The sequence below is a fragment of the Centropristis striata genome, chromosome 18, assembly GCF_030273125.1.
Source record: "Centropristis striata isolate RG_2023a ecotype Rhode Island chromosome 18, C.striata_1.0, whole genome shotgun sequence".
NCBI lineage: Eukaryota > Metazoa > Chordata > Actinopteri > Perciformes > Serranidae > Centropristis > Centropristis striata.
This window is the reverse complement of record NC_081534.1, coordinates 17,996,309-18,014,225: the sequence shown is the minus strand read 5'-3', so window position 1 is coordinate 18,014,225 and position 17,917 is coordinate 17,996,309. Positions and strand designations below refer to the sequence as shown.

At 38.9% G+C, this 17,917-nt stretch overlaps 1 protein-coding gene across 1 annotated transcript; it reads left to right on the top strand.

Annotated features, from left to right (window-relative positions):
- Positions 1-128: 128 nt before the first annotated feature.
- On the top strand, positions 129-16,887 carry snx3 (sorting nexin 3). Its single transcript, XM_059356539.1, has 4 exons — positions 129-354; positions 11,349-11,444; positions 12,497-12,621; positions 16,113-16,887. Exons 1-4 carry the CDS (start codon positions 193-195, stop codon positions 16,216-16,218), a joined length of 489 nt encoding a protein of 162 aa, XP_059212522.1. The 5' UTR covers positions 129-192; the 3' UTR covers positions 16,219-16,887.
- Positions 16,888-17,917: the final 1,030 nt, after the last annotated feature.

The following is a 17,917-nucleotide window of genomic DNA, read 5'->3' as shown; positions in this document are numbered from 1 at the left end:
GTACATATATGAATATATAAGTTAATTGAATACAAACACGCAGCTAAATAAGTGTATGTTTTCAATTTATTTTATATTACGCGGACACAACAACCACTAAATGTTTTATTTTGAAGGTTATTAACGGGATGTAAATATTCGTATTGTGGCTAACTTCACATCATCCCTAGCTGCTAGAAGGACAGGGGAGAAATGAATAACACCATAGCCGACACAAGAAGGCTCTTCTCTAAGCCTCAGAACTTAAACGACGCCTATGGACCCCCGAGTAATTTTCTAGAGATCGATGTGAGCAACCCTGAAACCATCGGGGTTGGCAGGACCAGATACACGACGTATGAAGTCAGACTGAAGGTGAGCAAGTGCTAATGACGTTAGCTTGTAAGCTAGTTACCTGAGCTATCTAACGTCTTCCCAGTAGTCAAAGAAAGTTCTTGACATCAGGTTTGTCACTGTCAAAAATACGCCTATACGACCACAGAGTCCATATGTTCATGGGCAAATCACTTCCTACTAAGAGTAAAGCCCTCTTTGCGAAATTATTTTGCTAAACCAATGCTAGCTAGCAGGCTAGTTACACTCGTTAACGAGCTAACACTGGTTAGCTATCTGTCATTAAAGCTAATGAGTTAACGCTAGTTACTGATGTTAGCGGTATGTTTGTTGGCGAGACATTAGTTAATAAGTCATCGAAAGATTTTTCACAACGGTATTTACATGTACCGTGAACCTACACATGTTTGCTCTACTGGTAGCAGTTGCTATCGCTATTGCTAAAGGGGGGAAATTTGTTTACATTAGCCTGAAGTGTTTTTCAACAGTGGCGTAACAGTGCAACTGTTTTTTTTTCATCAAATTTATACAAGTAGTTTGTCTTCAAATATGAGTTATATAACTCCTGCAGCATGGTTAATAAACCATGATTAAATAACTCCTCCTTAAAGTGAAAGCCTCCTTGAACAATTCAGAGTTGAACTCCAACCACACCCCAATATCTGGCTGCAAAGAATAGATAACAAAGTAGTTACACTTAACCTAAAAGGCCTGTATGACCAACTGATTTCCCAAATGAGCAAATGCTCCTCTTCCATGTATGCGTCACACTAAGATTACTTAAATGGGGTTGTTGGTTGGTTTATGAATGCTTGAATTTATCCTGACTTCACTTATAATTGTTCAAAAGCCCCATACTCCCATACGGTGCGAAAGGGGAACATAACTCAGCTCATAGACAGGATGCAGTGTGCTGCTTGATCCTTTCCAGTCTCTCCCACCCCCACTCAACACATTTCCTTCCTCCTACACTACTGAAGATCCTGCAGAGAATAACAAATATGTTTCTTTCCTGCCATCCACTGGAAAACGAGTTAGTAGTTAGTCTAAATTCTTGTGAAATGGGTCATGGTAGACTGTTGCTGACACTGTCCAGATCGTGGCATAATTGAGCAATCAGTGGCGAGAGTAACGGTTAGACAGTGCAGCTATTGCAAAAGACAGATCCTGTATCCTGTGTATTTTGCTCAGTCAATGCGAAATCAGCAAAAATAATTCTGTATCACTTTTGTCCAGGACTGCACTTTGGTGAATTAAAAAAATAGTAGCATACTAAATTATTGACAAAAAACGTTCTCAAAGTCCACTTATCTACATGTTTTGGAGCTTTGGACTATATCACAGTTTTTATCAGCAGATGAGAGTTTGCTCAGTTGTCAACTGTAGACATTCAAACGTATTCAGCCTGAACAAGAAGTCCTGTAGGTTTCAATATCTACAGCGCAATGACAGCTTCCCCAACTCCATGTGCTGATGAAGACCATGTGATATGGATGAAAGCGCCATAGCAAGCAGCTTAGTGCTTTTCCAGACCTATATTTCGTTTGCTCTGTTCAAAATCGCTTGATAAGTTTGTAAATTTGAAACATTTTCCCCTTGGTTTGGTTGTTTTTTACACACAGCCAAACCATAACACATAACTACAAATCATGTGTGAACTTTTACTCCACTTATTGGTCAGAGTGTGTTGGGATTGGGACCAAGAGTCCTGGTTGTATATTACTGTGAAAGACACATTGCTATGCATTTCACAGGCTTGTTGCGGCCACTAGGCCTTTAGGCACTCTGTGGCCTAGAGGTTAGGAATTGGGCTTGTAACTGGAGAGTCGCTGGACATGACAGGTCTAGGACTGAAGTTCCCTTGAGCAAGGCACCTAACCCCCCTGCACAGCTCCCCGGGCGCAGTAATGTGCTGCCCACCGCTCCTTGCATGGTGTGTTCACTTGTGTGTGTAAAAAAGGATGGGTTAAATGCAGAGGTTGAATTTCCCCATTGTGGGATTAATAAAGTAATCTTCTTCTTCTTTTTCTGCTACTACTACGCACGCCACCACAGTTTCCATGCTCTGCCTGTTGCATCCCAGAATGCAAAGCACACATGGATCATGAGCTGTTTATCTCAAACTTGGGGAATACAGCCTGGTACTTTGTTCTGAACAAGGTTGAATTGTGTTTCAAGAATAAACTGCTCCAGGGTTTGTTTCGACTGGACCAAACAAACCACTTCCTCTAAAGGGTTTTTCGGTTTGCCCTGAAGTGTGATTACTGTTCACACCTACCCAAACAAACAGCACCAAGGCGGAAAACGGACCAGAGTTGATTTAACCAAACTAAAAAACACAGGTGTGAAAATACCCAAGAGGACTTTAGACTGGTTTCTTTAACCTGCTGTATCTAAGGTTAAAAATAAATGTAAGCTTTAATAAGGCACTTTTTCAGTGTTCAATTACTAAATGATCACCTACAAGAGTTTTTATCCAATTGGTATTTGATACAGACAAGAGACTGTAGTCATTAAAACAACACCAATTTCGCGGTTTGAGACACTGGCATGTTTTATTTTTCATCAGATGTCTGTCACCACATAATTTTTGCACAAATTGAGCCATTCCAGGACTCCACTGCATGTGCTTTTAATGTCAGGGCTGTGTTGAGTCTGAAATTGTCAGACAGTCACTAGTCTCGTCTGATTGCCTAATCTCTTATCTTTAAATTGTCATTTCAGTTGACTGACACCCCTGTAGTTAGTGGCCTGGAGTATTTAGATTGGTGAGAAGCCCTAAAGTATTTATAGTTTCCTTTTACCTTAAAGAAATGGGTCGAGAGAAGGGAAGCCGTCTCCAGGCATTAGCGTTGAATATAAGGCTACTGTACTTGATTAGCGTGTAATAATTAGCATATGCGTGTAATCAGCATTATTGTGCACCTCATAGCCCTGTGTGACCCTGTTTTGCATAAGACCACAGAAGAAGCGGCGCATCCCTCACTTCTCAACAAACGTGGTGTCAACTTTGCTTTGCTTCTCTCCTTCTCCTTTCTTCAGCTTTCTTTAGAAGCATTTTACTCCATCTCCAGCATGTTAAGAGTGTTAGCCACAATGCCTCGGCCTGGAATGCATACCCTACAGTATGCTTTGCTCTTTTTGTTCTGTTTTCACTTATAATATTTAGAACTACTTGCTCAAGCTATCACCTAATTATGCCAGATGGTTTCTGTTTATAACTCGTTCTCTTGTCTCCTGTTCTCACCGCTGTCCTGCTATCCACCTCGAAATCGAGAGAGCCCTTGTGGCCGCACTGAGAGAGTCTGCCTAATCCCCTCATTGAGAGAAGAGAAGAATGAAACAGGCCAGGGTGTGTGGGGGAGCTGGAGCATTTATTCCCCATCCCCCCCACCCCTACACCACCTCCACCCCCTACCCAAAGGAGGGCAGAAAGCCACCCCCTCACCAGCCTTCATCCCATTGCCCACTTATCCCATTTCACTCCCAGCTGTGTGCAGTCAGTTGCAGAGTTCATAATGCGTTACTGAAGCCCCTTTGATAACTATATATGGTTTAATGTATAGGCTAAACACCAGAGCAAGATTTTTTTCTTCTATGAAATTGTGACATATGCCCTTACTCTGTTTAAATTATAACCTGACCAATATGTTGTTGTTTTTTTATTTTTTCACCAATACCAACTCTAGAAGGAAGAAATTCACATATTACCAATATCTATGAAAATATAGTGATTTTCTGAGTGGGAATGAAAATTCACCTTTTCTATGTGGATTGGGCACATTTTTGCACCAATATGACTCTGCAATATACTCCGAAGGCTGCTTTCTTAAAGTAATAACTTTAATATAGAAAAATTAAATGTTTTTTGTTAAGCAATTCTATAAATGAACATTGAGAAAATAAAGAATACAGTTAAAAAAAATACCTAAATAATCACAAGTATTGTATGTTTAGTTTAAGCCAATTGCTTACGATTTCAATAAAGAATAAATTAAAGAGAAAAAAAAGCTAAGTAGTACTAGTAATCACTATAAGTGAATTGCTGACCATTTTAATAAAAAAAAACTGAAAACATTTTTAAAATTGCTAAATGGTACTGTTGGGTATCAGTTAATTGCCTACCATTTTTAAATAGAAGTAAAAATGAAATAAATAGCTACATAAACACCAGTACTGTATCAGTCAGCTGCTGACCAAAAAAATAAAGAATACATTAAAGAGAAAAAAAAGCTAAATTATACTCTATGTTCACTATAAGGGGATTTTAATAGAAAAACGAATAATAAAAAACAGAAAAAAGCTAAATAGTATATCAGTCAATTCGCTACCCTTTTTAATAGAAGAAGTTTAAATAATTAGCTAAATATACACCAGTACTGATCAGTCAGTTGACCATTTAAATAAAGAATAAACAAATAAAAACATTAGCTTTATGGCACCATTTATAAATTACCCTAAGCATTGTGTTTTACATAACATGTTTTCTTAAAAAAGGGTTTTCATATCTGCACATATTGGAAAACATATTAATAATACTGGTATGTTTGTGATAAAACTCGTCTCTAGGCTTCGGACTATTTAAACTAATGCCATTGCATTTGCCATGTGACTCGTTGGCAGGGTCTGAATGTTCATTAAGTTAGCGGTGACTCAAACTGTATAAAGATTGGGTTTATCATGTGAGAAGCTAACTGGTTCCGGTGGCTGTGACGCAGGTTACACAGTCACTTGTTGACAACCAGGCCTGCATTTTGGTGTTGAAAATCAATGGGATCAATCTACTTCTTTCAGTCAGGTTTTTAAAGAGGTGGAAGTTCGTAGTGAAAGGAGGCGGATATCTCATTTTGCCTGAGCAGACTTGTAATGTCCAGGGTCGTGTTGAAACAATGGATTTTTGTTCTAACCTAAATCCCTTCGTTTTAAGCGTAGTTTCTTAAATGGCTTACAGACCACAGGAAGCTGGTAGGTTTGATGTTCTTTCTTTTTATGCCTCTGCATCTGTTTTTTTTCATGTTCCTAATGGGCAGAGTTATTCTGCAGACTCCTATCATATCACCTTAATGTTTTTTTCTGGTGGCTGCTGGTTTGAGAGGACCCCCTTAAGCAGCATTTGTTTGGACCCTCAGCAAACAGTGTGTGTGTGTGTGTGTGTGTGTGTGTGTGTATGTGAGGGGGAGGAGAGGGTGTTGGGTATTATCAAAATTTCTTGTCTTTAGTTGGTTCCCATCTCATCCAGAGAGCACATTCAGGGGAGCGAACTTTGGGATCTCACTTTGTTTATGGATAGGAGTACATAAAAGCCCTCTTATAGCTCTGTCGCTCACTCTCGCTCAGTCTTCTACCCCTCCTCTTCCCTACTCCCATAGCTTCTCCCTCTCTCTTTCTTTCTCCTTTCCATTTGGGGTATGGGGCGGGGGCCTTTGGTCATTAATAAAATGGGGAGAGATGGGGAGTGGGTGTGTGTGTGGGGGGGCGCTTGTCAGGCACAGTCAAGTGTAATCCAAAGTCTACAGCATCCTCTTCGACAACTATTTTAATGGAAATGGGGAACATATTGTATCAAGGCTACCATATCCTACTTGAAATGACAGTATCAAAAGTGGGAGTTGATACTATGGCAACAAAGCAGCTTTTTGCCAGCTAGGCGAGTCGGAGAGAGGGTAGGCTGTCAGGCCGCAGGGGCCGGCGATCGAGTGAACGAGTGAGAGAGTACATGAAGAGGCGAGAGCGAAAGACCCATAGCCCCAATGCTTTTGTTCCCTGTGTTTTTTTCCCCATTTTGGAATATGATGCAATGAGATGGTATTATGTTGCCATTTTTTATGCTATTATTCTGAAAGGAGAGTATATGGGAGGGGTAAGAAGGGGGCATGGGGGAGGTTTAGGATGCGCACTCTCAAACTTGACTTAATCCAACCTGCTAAAAGCTAATGCATGGTGGCCTTGAACTATTCTCTCTCAGGAGATGAGTGATCTTTGTCCCCTCTCTCCCTCTTTCTCTGTCTCGCTCTTTTTAAGGGTTCAGCCTCTTTTCAACCCATTTTCAATGAGCCTAAGGTATTGTGTCCCACGCATTATGAATCACATGCTCTTCCTATGGAGCGTAGATTGCACTTTGTACACTCAGAATGGAAAGTGAAGCTAGGAGGTTTACTTTGAAGGAGCTACATCTAGCTTTACGGTCCTATTTCTAAAGATACAGCATACTCTCTCTTAAACCTGCCTTTAATATGTCCACAAATTCAATATTTCTTTCTCAAAGTTTGGAGGGTTTAATTTTTGTCCGTCCTTTTCTTCCTCTCTTATTTTATCCAGTCTCTTAGAAAGCGAGCGAGGCAAAGCGTGCCTTTTTAGACAACTGATGAAATGCTAAGACCCGGCCGGGTGTGAGCTGGTCCCACCTCCCAATCACTGCAGGGGCCAGTAAGTTGAGACACCCGAGCCCTAACCTCTAACCAGCCGTGAAGAGAACAGAGGCCGGAGAAACCTGATCTTTGACTCGTAGAGCTCTCACGCACCGCCTCCTTCAGTGTTTGTGTGTGTGAGAGAGTGAATGAGACCTCTCATTTTTCAGTTCTGTCGTTTTCGGTCCTCCCCTTGTCCTGCAAGGCCAATCTCTTAATCACAGGGTTTGAGAGGGCGAGAGGACTGAAAGGCCAGGTGACTTTCTTTCCTTATGCTCTCACTGCTCGCTTTATTGTGTGTGTGTGTGTGTGTGTGTGTGATTATATTTACATTGTGAACTGTGTGCCTGGTCAAATCTTTATACTTAACACCTGTGCGTGCATACTTCATGTACGTCAGTGTGTGCTTGCGCGTGGTTAAGTGTTTTCTGTGTGCACATGATGGGATTAGAGTCACGGCGGTGGCAGATTACCTGTAACTGTGATCTGTTGTGGTGGGGATTAACTTTGCAGCGCTCCATGCTGTGAGGTAACATGACGCAGCGGGGACAGACCACGGTGAGAGGAGAGTGGAGTTAATGCTAGAGCACTGGGGTGATAAAGCTAAGATAATCCACTTCTCCTGTGACCTGGGAAAGGGGAGGAGTGGAGGGGCTCATTGACAGCTTCACCTGGAGAGAACTTTAAATAAGTGGGAAGTTTTCAAGGCTGCTGCGTCGCATAAAAACCCAGTGGGGGAAAAAGGGAGTGTGAGTGTACCACAGGTCACAGAAAGATACCAGATACAAAATGGCTTGTTTGTTTAGAAAACTAGCTGCCAGGCAAAACTCATGTCATGGGGTGAGAGGGAAACAGCTTTTTTGTTACAGTCAACACTAAAGTTTAGGGCTTATTAAAGAAGAGTTTGAAAACCTCAACAGATTGTAAATCAGGTGATATCACACACAAGGATAACTTAATTATTAGCTGTTAAATCACAAAGAAAATAACAGTAAAACATGAGTTATTAAAGCTACAGGCACAACCGTCTTTCCAGAGCAAACTACAGTATTCGAAGTTTCTCTCTGACACACTTACAGACGAAGACACTCTTGTACAAACGGCATGTACAATATTGCCATTTCATGTATTGAATCAGAGTCATATTTAAACATCTGAACCCCAGATTCTGCCGGTTGGTTTGAAAGTTGTTTTTTTTAACCATTCACACCATTTCTTAACAAGACAATGATAATCACTTGACGAATTCTGAATCAAACTGCTAGTAAAATTAGCTTATGAGATGACAAAGAATGGACGGCTGCCTGCAAAAAATACATTTTTGGGGGAGAAAAAAAATGTTTTTTTGCATGCCTCCACGATGAACAAAAAGTCATAAAATGTAGCAAATCTTTAATAATTTTAAGTAAATGATGGCTGAGTTTAAGAACAGCAAATCTGTAACAAAACATCTGTTTACAATGTCGTACATGACACGTGCAGTATAATACAATTCTCATTTATCCAGTTGTATGCTCTCTACTTTCCAAGCACATGATTTTTTGCAGAAATCTTGCTATTTTATACACTTACCGGACGAGTAGTAAGCTTGTGCAAGCATAAGACTGTTTATGCAGAAGTGTTTTTTAATGGTAAGATTTCAGTGAAAAATTTGTTTCGGAAGCAGTGAGCATACAGCTGGATAAATAAGACTATTTAAAATACTTCCACCACTGCACCACCGTGTTCTGATACAGTTTTGATGTTGTTAAACATGGCCTCCATTTATTTCCATTCATCAAGGATTTACTGTCTTTGGATTCTCTGTTCACTGTGACATTGTGCATGAAAGGCAGTTTTCTTCAAGAATTGAAGGGAAGACCGGTAGAGTACTTCATATAAAATTGTTGTTATTGTCACGATTAAGTAGGTACAGTTGGCTAACAGTTATACAGTCTGATACACCATTCCTGCAGGAACTCAACCTCTATGAAGGTTATAATGGTAGTACGATACAGTTTGTTTTGTGGTGCTGTTGAACTATATTCCATTGATTAGAGCGATAAAAAATAAGGAAAAACACTAATGACTGTAGCATAATTAAATTTAACAGCAACAACAAATTACTGTACATGCTCCGAATGCTATACTGTGACACCAGCATGCTCTGTTGCAGAATACAAATTTTTACCAAACGAGTTTCGCTCTTTCCAAACAAAATCTGTGCAGGATCCATAATTCTTGACTGGAGAGAGGACAGAGCAAAAAGGGGGTGGAAAACGAATGCCTGCGTTTTCCTCATTGAAACACCACAAGAGCAGTCTCAAGGGCAGAAAATCTGACTTATTATCGCAGAGCAACGGAAATAAAGAGGAAAAAGACTGAAAGGGAGAGACCATGAGAGCGAAAAGACCACTCCTGCTCTCCCTCCTCTTCAATTAGTCCTACGCAGACCAGATGAAGCTCCCAACCCCTCCAGTTTTTCTGCTCTTCCTTTATGACCACGTACACCCCCTCCTTTCTCTTTTGTTCAGCCATTTACTCAGCCTTCTAGTTAACTCTCCATCCCCTTTGCTGCACACACAGTCACAGTCGATCATCGATCAGTCTGCAGCTCACACTGTATTCATGCTGCACCTACTTGCTCAATTGCTTTGCTCTTGTGATTCCTACTTCCATGAATTCTGACCTTCTGTGAATGTGGCCTGCCAATGAAATGCTCATTCACTCCCTCCTTGTTTGTACATTGTTGTGGGATGGCCATGTGCTGTCAGGACTAGTGAAGAGGTTTGGCATTGTGCTGTGATGTGCTGTTTGCTCAATGTTCTCTGTCAATGTCGAAACATCTCCTCTTTTTAATATGAAATTCACTCTCAAGTGCTTGTCAACAGCAACTTAGAATTATGCACACATCTGCGGCGTACGGGAGCACACACAAAAAATGGCAAAACATTCTGAGAGCGATAGACCTTGGTGAGCAAAACATAAGTGAACTCCCAATTTTTCTATTCGGTTTGGTTCATTTTGAAGGAGTCTTTGTTTTTTTCTGTTTTTTTTCTCCTCCTTTTTTTCCTTTAATAAAGTCAGAGCAGATAACACAAGGCTATGCCCCCAAACCCAATGCAACAAAACCTTTCACTCTATTTTTTTTCCCCTCAAGTCTCTCTCTGTATTTTCTAATGATAATTTTTAACAATAATATTAATACACAAGAAGTAAAACCCCTTGATTAGTTGGAAGTTGAAAGTCTATATTTAAAAATAGTTCCTCTTAACCTTTTGAGCACAGTTGTAAGTCCCGAGCAAGGTTTATAATCCATGGGTAACCTTGCAACAATACAGAGACTTTTGTTGGCGGCATATGCAGAAAAGGGCCATGCTCTCATCCCAATGTTGTACTTTAAATAATAAATTGGGAGTGAATTATTATTTTAAAAAGCCACCATGCTTCAACAAAATATTGCAATGAAGTATGGCAAGAAAAATCTACATTTTATTGATTAATTGATAAGTCGATGACCAAAAAAAGCTGCAATTTGATAATTTACGGTCCTATTATGTTCGTTTCTCAGGAACAGTAATAGTGTCCGTGCATCAATTTACCGGGGGCATGTTTAATTACCCAAATGTTTCAGAAACCAAAAAATCCCAATAAACATTGTTTCTATTTCATTAATAACTCCATTACTAACATTTCAATCAATATTTAGTGCAATGGTGTTCTTTACCTCTCACAGATCATGGTTTAATGAGGATAATTCACTTGTTTTTCTCATAATAATTTTATACTTTTAAACTTTGAATTTGACCCACAACACAACAGGAGGATTAAATCATTTATCAAACAAAAAGTATCTGGTTTCAGTTTTCTAATTTGAGGATTTTCCACTTCTTTTGTTATAACACTGTGAATTAAATATATTAGGTCTTCAGAGTATTGGTCGGACAAAACAAGCATTTTAAAGGCTTTTGGAAATTTTGGACAGGCATGTTTTACTAGTTCATCATTTTTTCTAAAAATTGAATAGTTAAGCCTCAATACTTTTAGCTATACAAACACTACAGTAGGTTTTAAAAAAATGTGTACACAAACTTTGTTATTATAATTGGAATTTAAAGGTATTCTATGCAGAATCTTCACAGACTCAAGAATAATCCTTCTCAGTCATCTTTTATGGCCTACTGGAAGTGTGTCTGTGTCTGCATAATCTCCTCTGCCCTCTTGCCTGGAGTTTCTCTTTTCACTTTGCTTTGTTCGGGATGCTTCTCGGCCTCATCCTTTTGGCGCAAAGCTACGGAAATGGCAAAGAAAACAAAACAGAAAATATAGATGACGCTTCTCGTTCCAAAACAAGAGTGAATGCTGCGTTTGCTTTCACTGTCGTTGAGCCGGGGAGGAGAGGCTGAGTTTGAAGGTTGTGTTTACAAACAAGCAACAATTCCTGCATAGTATGCCTTTAAACCGGTGGTTGAACTTTAGCTTACTGGAATTAATACATACTAACATGCATACAAAAAGGTTCTTCATATTGGTAAATGAAAGCAACACTTATAAAGTGACAACCCTAACCGTTTTCCACCTGTGTGTGTGTGTGTGTGTGTGTGTGTGTGTGTGTGTGTGTCTCCACAGACCAACCTTCCCATCTTCAAGCTGAAGGAGTCTAGTGTACGAAGGCGGTACAGCGACTTTGAGTGGCTCAGAGCGGAGCTGGAGAGAGAAAGCAAGGTGAGCCATTGAGGTGAACTCGACACAAAGGCTCTTGAGTACTTGCCTTATAAAATCAGCACACAACATTGATCACATCTGTGAGGTGTCTGTATGGGAGAGAAAGTTTTTAAAAGATCTTCTGAACCTTTGCAGCCTGTTAAGGAAGATTTCACCTGAATGTGGTTTGGGTTCTTTGTCCTGCTGTGGATGAAGGCCACAAACTATCTGTTTTTTAGCCTCAGAAATGGCATATAAAAATATTCTCACTAGGGATGGGAATAATTAATCAGCGACAGATTAATGGTCATTAAGAATTTGGTCGATCACGTGGAATTTTTATCGATCTGTGTATTTTTTAATTTTATCTCCGACTGCGTATCAGTACTCACTGATCTGAAACACAGCTGAGCGTTCAGTTCTGCGGCCGTACGTGAATAAGCCAATGAGCTGAGAATTAAGTTGGATAAAGCTACAGTTTGCAAACTGAAAGTTGCAATAACAATTATAAAACACACAGCAAAACTAGCTTACTGTATCAAACCTTGCTAGCATGAATTACTGAGTTTGTTTTATCCAAAACTTATTCAAACACAAAACACACTTAAATATGAAGATTAATGTGAAAACTAACCTCATGCCAAAACATTGAACTTGATGTTATCCCTTCAGATTAATCTCGCTTGAATTAGTTTTACGATCGTCAGGAAATCTCTTTTTGTCCTTTCAAAATAAAAGTGCATCCATTATCAAAACAGGCTTTTGTAAAGTACTGTATATACTATACTGTATATATTTGTCCAAACAAATGTACCATTAGTTCTACCAGGCATTAAAATTAACAAGAAATTGAAGAAAACAATGGTCTAATAAATTTTTTCCATGACTGTATATCTTTTATTTTGCCCATGTATGCAGCGATTAATCGATTAATTGATCGTTAACATTATAGATGCTGGAGTTGGCAGATTTCTTCCAAACGCCCATCCCTAATTCTCACCAGAAACGATCATGTAAAATCCTCATTAATAAGTCATATGTGCCTCTTTAACAGTTTGTTTTTTTAATCTCAGGTGGTCGTCCCGCCTCTCCCAGGAAAAGCTCTTTTCCGGCAGCTTCCGTTTCGAGGGGATGATGGGATATTTGATGATTCCTTCATCGAGGAGCGGCGACAGGCTCTGGAGCAGTTTCTCAACAAGTAAGTCTTCCCGGTTCTTCTCCAGTCTTCCTGCTTACGTCCGCTGCTATGCCACGAGGTTAAAACAATTTATTCTTTACAATTTTGTCTTTGTCGGCGCCGTCGTTCGCAGCTCCTTCCTTAGCGAGGTATTATCTTAACTCTCAAGAACAATAAAACACTTTGTGCAATAAGTAGATTCAACTTTTTCACTTCTCTTCATATTGTTAACAAAGTGAACCCGCGGAGACAGACAGGTCTTTTTCCTCACTTTCCTCCTTAATTCTCTTTTATAATTACCTCGCAAAGGACAAGAACAACCAGAGGACTCAAGTGTGCACCCCCACAACATAATTTTTCCCACATTTGTTTTATTGTTGATGTGTAATTTATGATAATTGCAGCTCAAATTACAGCGCGTGGTTCCGTGGGATGGTGTGTGCACCTCTGCTTATTTTTGATCCAGCATGTCCTCATTTTCAGCTGCGGAACAATAAAAGTTACAGTGTGATTGTAATTATTTGCTTTGATTGCAGACTTGGCCATTATCTTTGTTTCATGTGCAAATGCATCAATGTTTCCTTTCGGAATATTAAGTGCGCAAAGACAGTTGAGAAAATTAAAATCCATAAATATGTTTTTTAAAGGAGATGAGAATGTGTTAGTAATTAAGATTTTCCTCCCTCCTTTGCTTCCTATGAATGAACCAGTGCTGTTGATCATATCATTGTTCAGACTTAATACTGGCCAATGTGGCTGGCAGCATTGTTTAATCTGTGATTGAGAGCATTGTGAAGAGGGAATCTTTTGGAACGGTAAACATGATTGTCACTGTGAAAAAAGTGAGAGGGAGGAGAGGAGATAACCATCAGTTTTTGATTAGGCTAGTCAAACATAATTCATGCTTCCGGTAAAGAAGAAGTGCTTCCATCCCCACTTCAAAAAGCGAGTGAGGCCTTGAAATGCTTCAGCGGCACCTTGTCCTCAATGTCAACATCTCGATATCCAAAAACCTATTAAACGGGGTGATCTCTCCAGTGATTGCCCCGGTATTTAACATGTGACTGCCTCCCCCCTCGAAGCAGCTTAATTTGTCTGAAATATTTCCTGCGAGAGGTTAAGATGCATTCGTACGCACAATGTCGTCATGCTGAGCTGCTTGAGATATTTACCGGTGTGGAAAATGGAATGATTTTAGGGTCTCAGGTGCACAGGCTTGTTCTCGTTAAGCCTCCTTTTGCGTCATCTGAAAGGACATTCGGGGATGTCAAAGTGGCTTAATGGAGCAAAACAAAGTCCCAAACATACAGTATTTCCAAGATGGAGTGATATCATACTGCTGTCATGACGGTGATACAAAACACTGATTAATTTAAGGAAATGACGGATAGATGTGTGGAATAAACATTAACCAAAAAAACCCAAGAACGACCTGAACTTGCCAAATTTTAAGTGACACTTATTGGAGATGAGTCCCTGGATTTATATCCGTTTATCTCTGACCATAATTGGATATAATTGTCCCAGTACGCTTAGTCCGTATGTCTGGTCAGAGTTTTCGAAATGTCAATAAGCCTCTTAATCAGTGACACAATGACTCAGACCATCGTACAGGCAGAGTTTTGGCTTTATCAACCATTTCAAGGTTGCTCAAAGTTAAAATGACAAATTGCCAATTTAGAAAGCCAGTGTATGATTGAGGGCCAGACAGAAAAATGGAGTCGCAGACTTTATTCTAACGGGACAAGCATTTAGAGTTGCCAGTGGCCATTAGCTGATACTTGTTAGGGAGGAGCAGTTTCACACAGTAGTAGTGTATTTAATGAAACCTGTTGAAAATAAAAGTATTGAACCAGACAATGGAACATATATTTTATGTCACATTCTGGGGGCTGATTACTTATTATTGCAGAGGTTGTAAAATGGGATAGTTAAAAAAATGTCATATGGAGTTGTTGGTGCCACTTATAAACATTATCAGTGTATGTAACTGTCTCTGAGACAGTTTATTTTGTGCTTGTTTTTGTTTCATACAAATTCATAATCATTCAAGTTCATAAAGTCAGTAAAAGGTGATTAAAATGCAATAAATAAGATGTTTAAAAGGTTTATAAATATGTCTTATAGATAAAATGTTTGGTTAAAATGTAGTCCCTTTTTGGGGGACTTTTTGAACTATAAGGGTCTTATTTGAGGGCAATGTTGGAAATGTGCAATGTGAGGTCGAAATGTGAGGCCGGGTCTGTTTATTATGGTTCAGTTGCATTATGGGTAAGAGCAGAAGAGAAGGCTGTACAGAAGAGAATGCTACTCCAGAGTAACAATTCTACAAGTGCTCCAAGTGGCGCACACATTTTTACAGTGTCTGCTGAAGTACACAGAGAGAGAGAAAATAAACCTTCAAGACATCTGTATGAATCGTGGCCATTTGTTTCCTGTTTCGACCGGTGTAGTTACAGTGTATTATCTACAGATGGTCAATATGCCCTCAGTTTGGAGAAGCAGGCAGGAGTACTGGCTATATCAGTTTACAGGTTCATCTCAATAAATTAGGATATGATGTAAAAGTCCATTTCCAGTAGTTCATGTCAAATAGTCCCAACCAAGTATTGAGTCATATAGATGGACATACTTTTCAGAGGCCAACATTCCCATATTAAACATACTTTTTTTTAATTACAAAATTGTCCTTTTGTAATATTCAATTTTTTTGAGACACTGAATTTTAGGTCTTCATTAAATGTAAGCCATAATCATTATAATTAGAAGAAGTTAAATAAATTAAGACATGGAATGTTTCATTCTGTGTGTGATGGATCTATATAATGTGTTGTTTCCACGTTTTGAATTGAATTACTGACATAAATAAACTTTGCTATAATATTCTAATTTATTGAGATGCACCTGTATGTGTATGTTACATTCAGAATATTTCACCACTTTACCTTGCTGTCAGACAGCCTTATTCCGGTTTACGTAGGGGGAACTGAAGCTATTATCTGTGCTCTCTTCAAAGCCACCAGAGTCCATTGACAAGAAATCGTCATTTTACCTTTCAGAATACAAGATTTGCTGGCTTAGTTTGTATTTCACCAAAGTCACATAATGAAAAACCTTCACTTCTAGCACATAACCATGATTCGAAACTTTTTTCTTATAATCTTTCTTAACGTCTTCCAACTTTCTTTTAAACAGGTTATGTTTCTTATCTGAAGTTAGTCCAGCGCCCCAGTCCATCTCTGCCTGTTCTCTCTGTTCATGTGTGTCCTTGTGTCCAAAGTTGCATCTACAGACACGGAAAAAATTAGTAGACCACCCTTTTTCTTCAATTTCTTGTTCATTTTAATGCCTGGTACAACTAAAGGTACATTTGTTTGGACAAATATAATGATAACAACAAAAATGGCTCGTAAGAGTTTAATTTAAGAGCTGATATCTAGACATTTTCCATGTATTTTTTTTTCATAATATTCAAAGTCATCAAGTTAAACTTTTTCTCTTGTGTGTTTCAGAGTGGCAGGTCACCCTCTAGCTCAGAACGAACGATGCCTGCACATGTTTCTACAGGACGAGTCTGTGGACAAGAGCTACACCCCGTCCAAAATCAGACAGGCCTGAAAGAAAAGATGGCTCTGCTCGGCCCGGCTCGGCTCGGTCCAACAACCCAAAGCTCTCTTCACTGCTCCAGGTTTCTCTCAGACAATAACCATTTCAATGACAACTCCTCCTCCCTGCGCCCCCCAAAATGATATTGTTCACTGCCTCTTTTAGTTGAATTAGTGACCCTCATTGGTGTTTGTTTTCACTTTCTAATTGGAGTCAAGAATGTCCGACACATAACTGTGGTTGAAAGTAATTTATAGTAATTTCTCTTTATGTCTGGAAATGCCACTAACATGGATATATTATGTATTTATCGTTTAGCTATGTCTTGAATATATTCATTTATATCGTAACATTGAATGAGCGTTCTATGTATGCAAAGCTCTTGTAAAGATCCACAGCATTTCCCCATCATATATATATATATCCAATACTAGCATGTTGCGCACCATAACTAGCAACTAAAAACACACACACACACAAACACACGTTCATATATATAAATATATAAATATATATTTGATGGGCCTTGACTTTCAAATCACAATTAGTTTATCCTCCTCTTGAAATGGAAACACGTGTGTGTATCGACCAGCACCTGCCCAGTTATCACAGTGATTTTCTAGTGAGAAAGAAGTAATTTACACAGAGGGAACTGCAGTATTTCTACTGGCTATATGCATTTTGAGATTTGTATACTGCTGTGCCATTTTTGTTTATTTTGAAGATTTTCCAATAAAATAGGTGAAATGTCTCCATGCATAATTACATTTGTTGATTTGGACTGTTGACCTGTTTCTACATTGAATAGTCAGCCGGGTATTGCAAGATGCCGCTAGATTTATGATTTAAATTACTTATTCAGTAATACATGTATTTACCTATATTGATACTTATACTTATGCAGTAATACAGGTGTGTCTCAATACATTAGAATATGATGGAATAGTCCATTTCCAGTAGTTCAAGTCAAATAGCCCCAAGCAAATATTGAGTAATATAGATGGACATACTTCTCAGAGGCCAACATTTCCATATTAAACATACTTTTTAAAATTGGTCTTTTGTAATATTCAAATTTTTTGAGACACTGAATTTTAGGTCCTCATTAAATGTAAGCCATAATCATTATAATGAAAATAAATTAAGACATGAAATGTTTCATTCTATGTGTAATAGATCTATATAATGTGTTATTTCCACTTTTTGCATTGAATTACTGACATAAATATACTTTCTATGATATTCTAATTTATTGAGATGCACCTGTATGTGGTCCTCATTGAAGAAAAAAAAGTTTAGGCCTATAGCTAATCAGAGAGTTTAAAAAGTTAAATTTAGAAAGAGTAGGCTGCTTAAGAGAACTCAGCAGAGCTATATAGAAACATCTGGGAAAACGAGCCAGCTGTGTTTTAAATTGTAAGGTTTAAGTGGAAATGCACGTGTTTGCGAAGTAGATGCATACAACTTTGCTGTAAAATGCAGCCATAATTTCTTAAGTTCATCAAGGATTCTCTCAGTTTTTGGATTCTCTGTTCTCCGTGGAGGCTTGCAGGAAAACTAAGATATTCTTCAAGAATTCAAGGTAACACAGGGTGAGTATTTGATATTCTATGTATATGGTCACATGGGTGGTGAAGCATTCCTTTAAGTAACATCAGTCATCATAGTCAGGCAGCTTGGGAATAGATTTGAGAACAATGGGGACACGTCG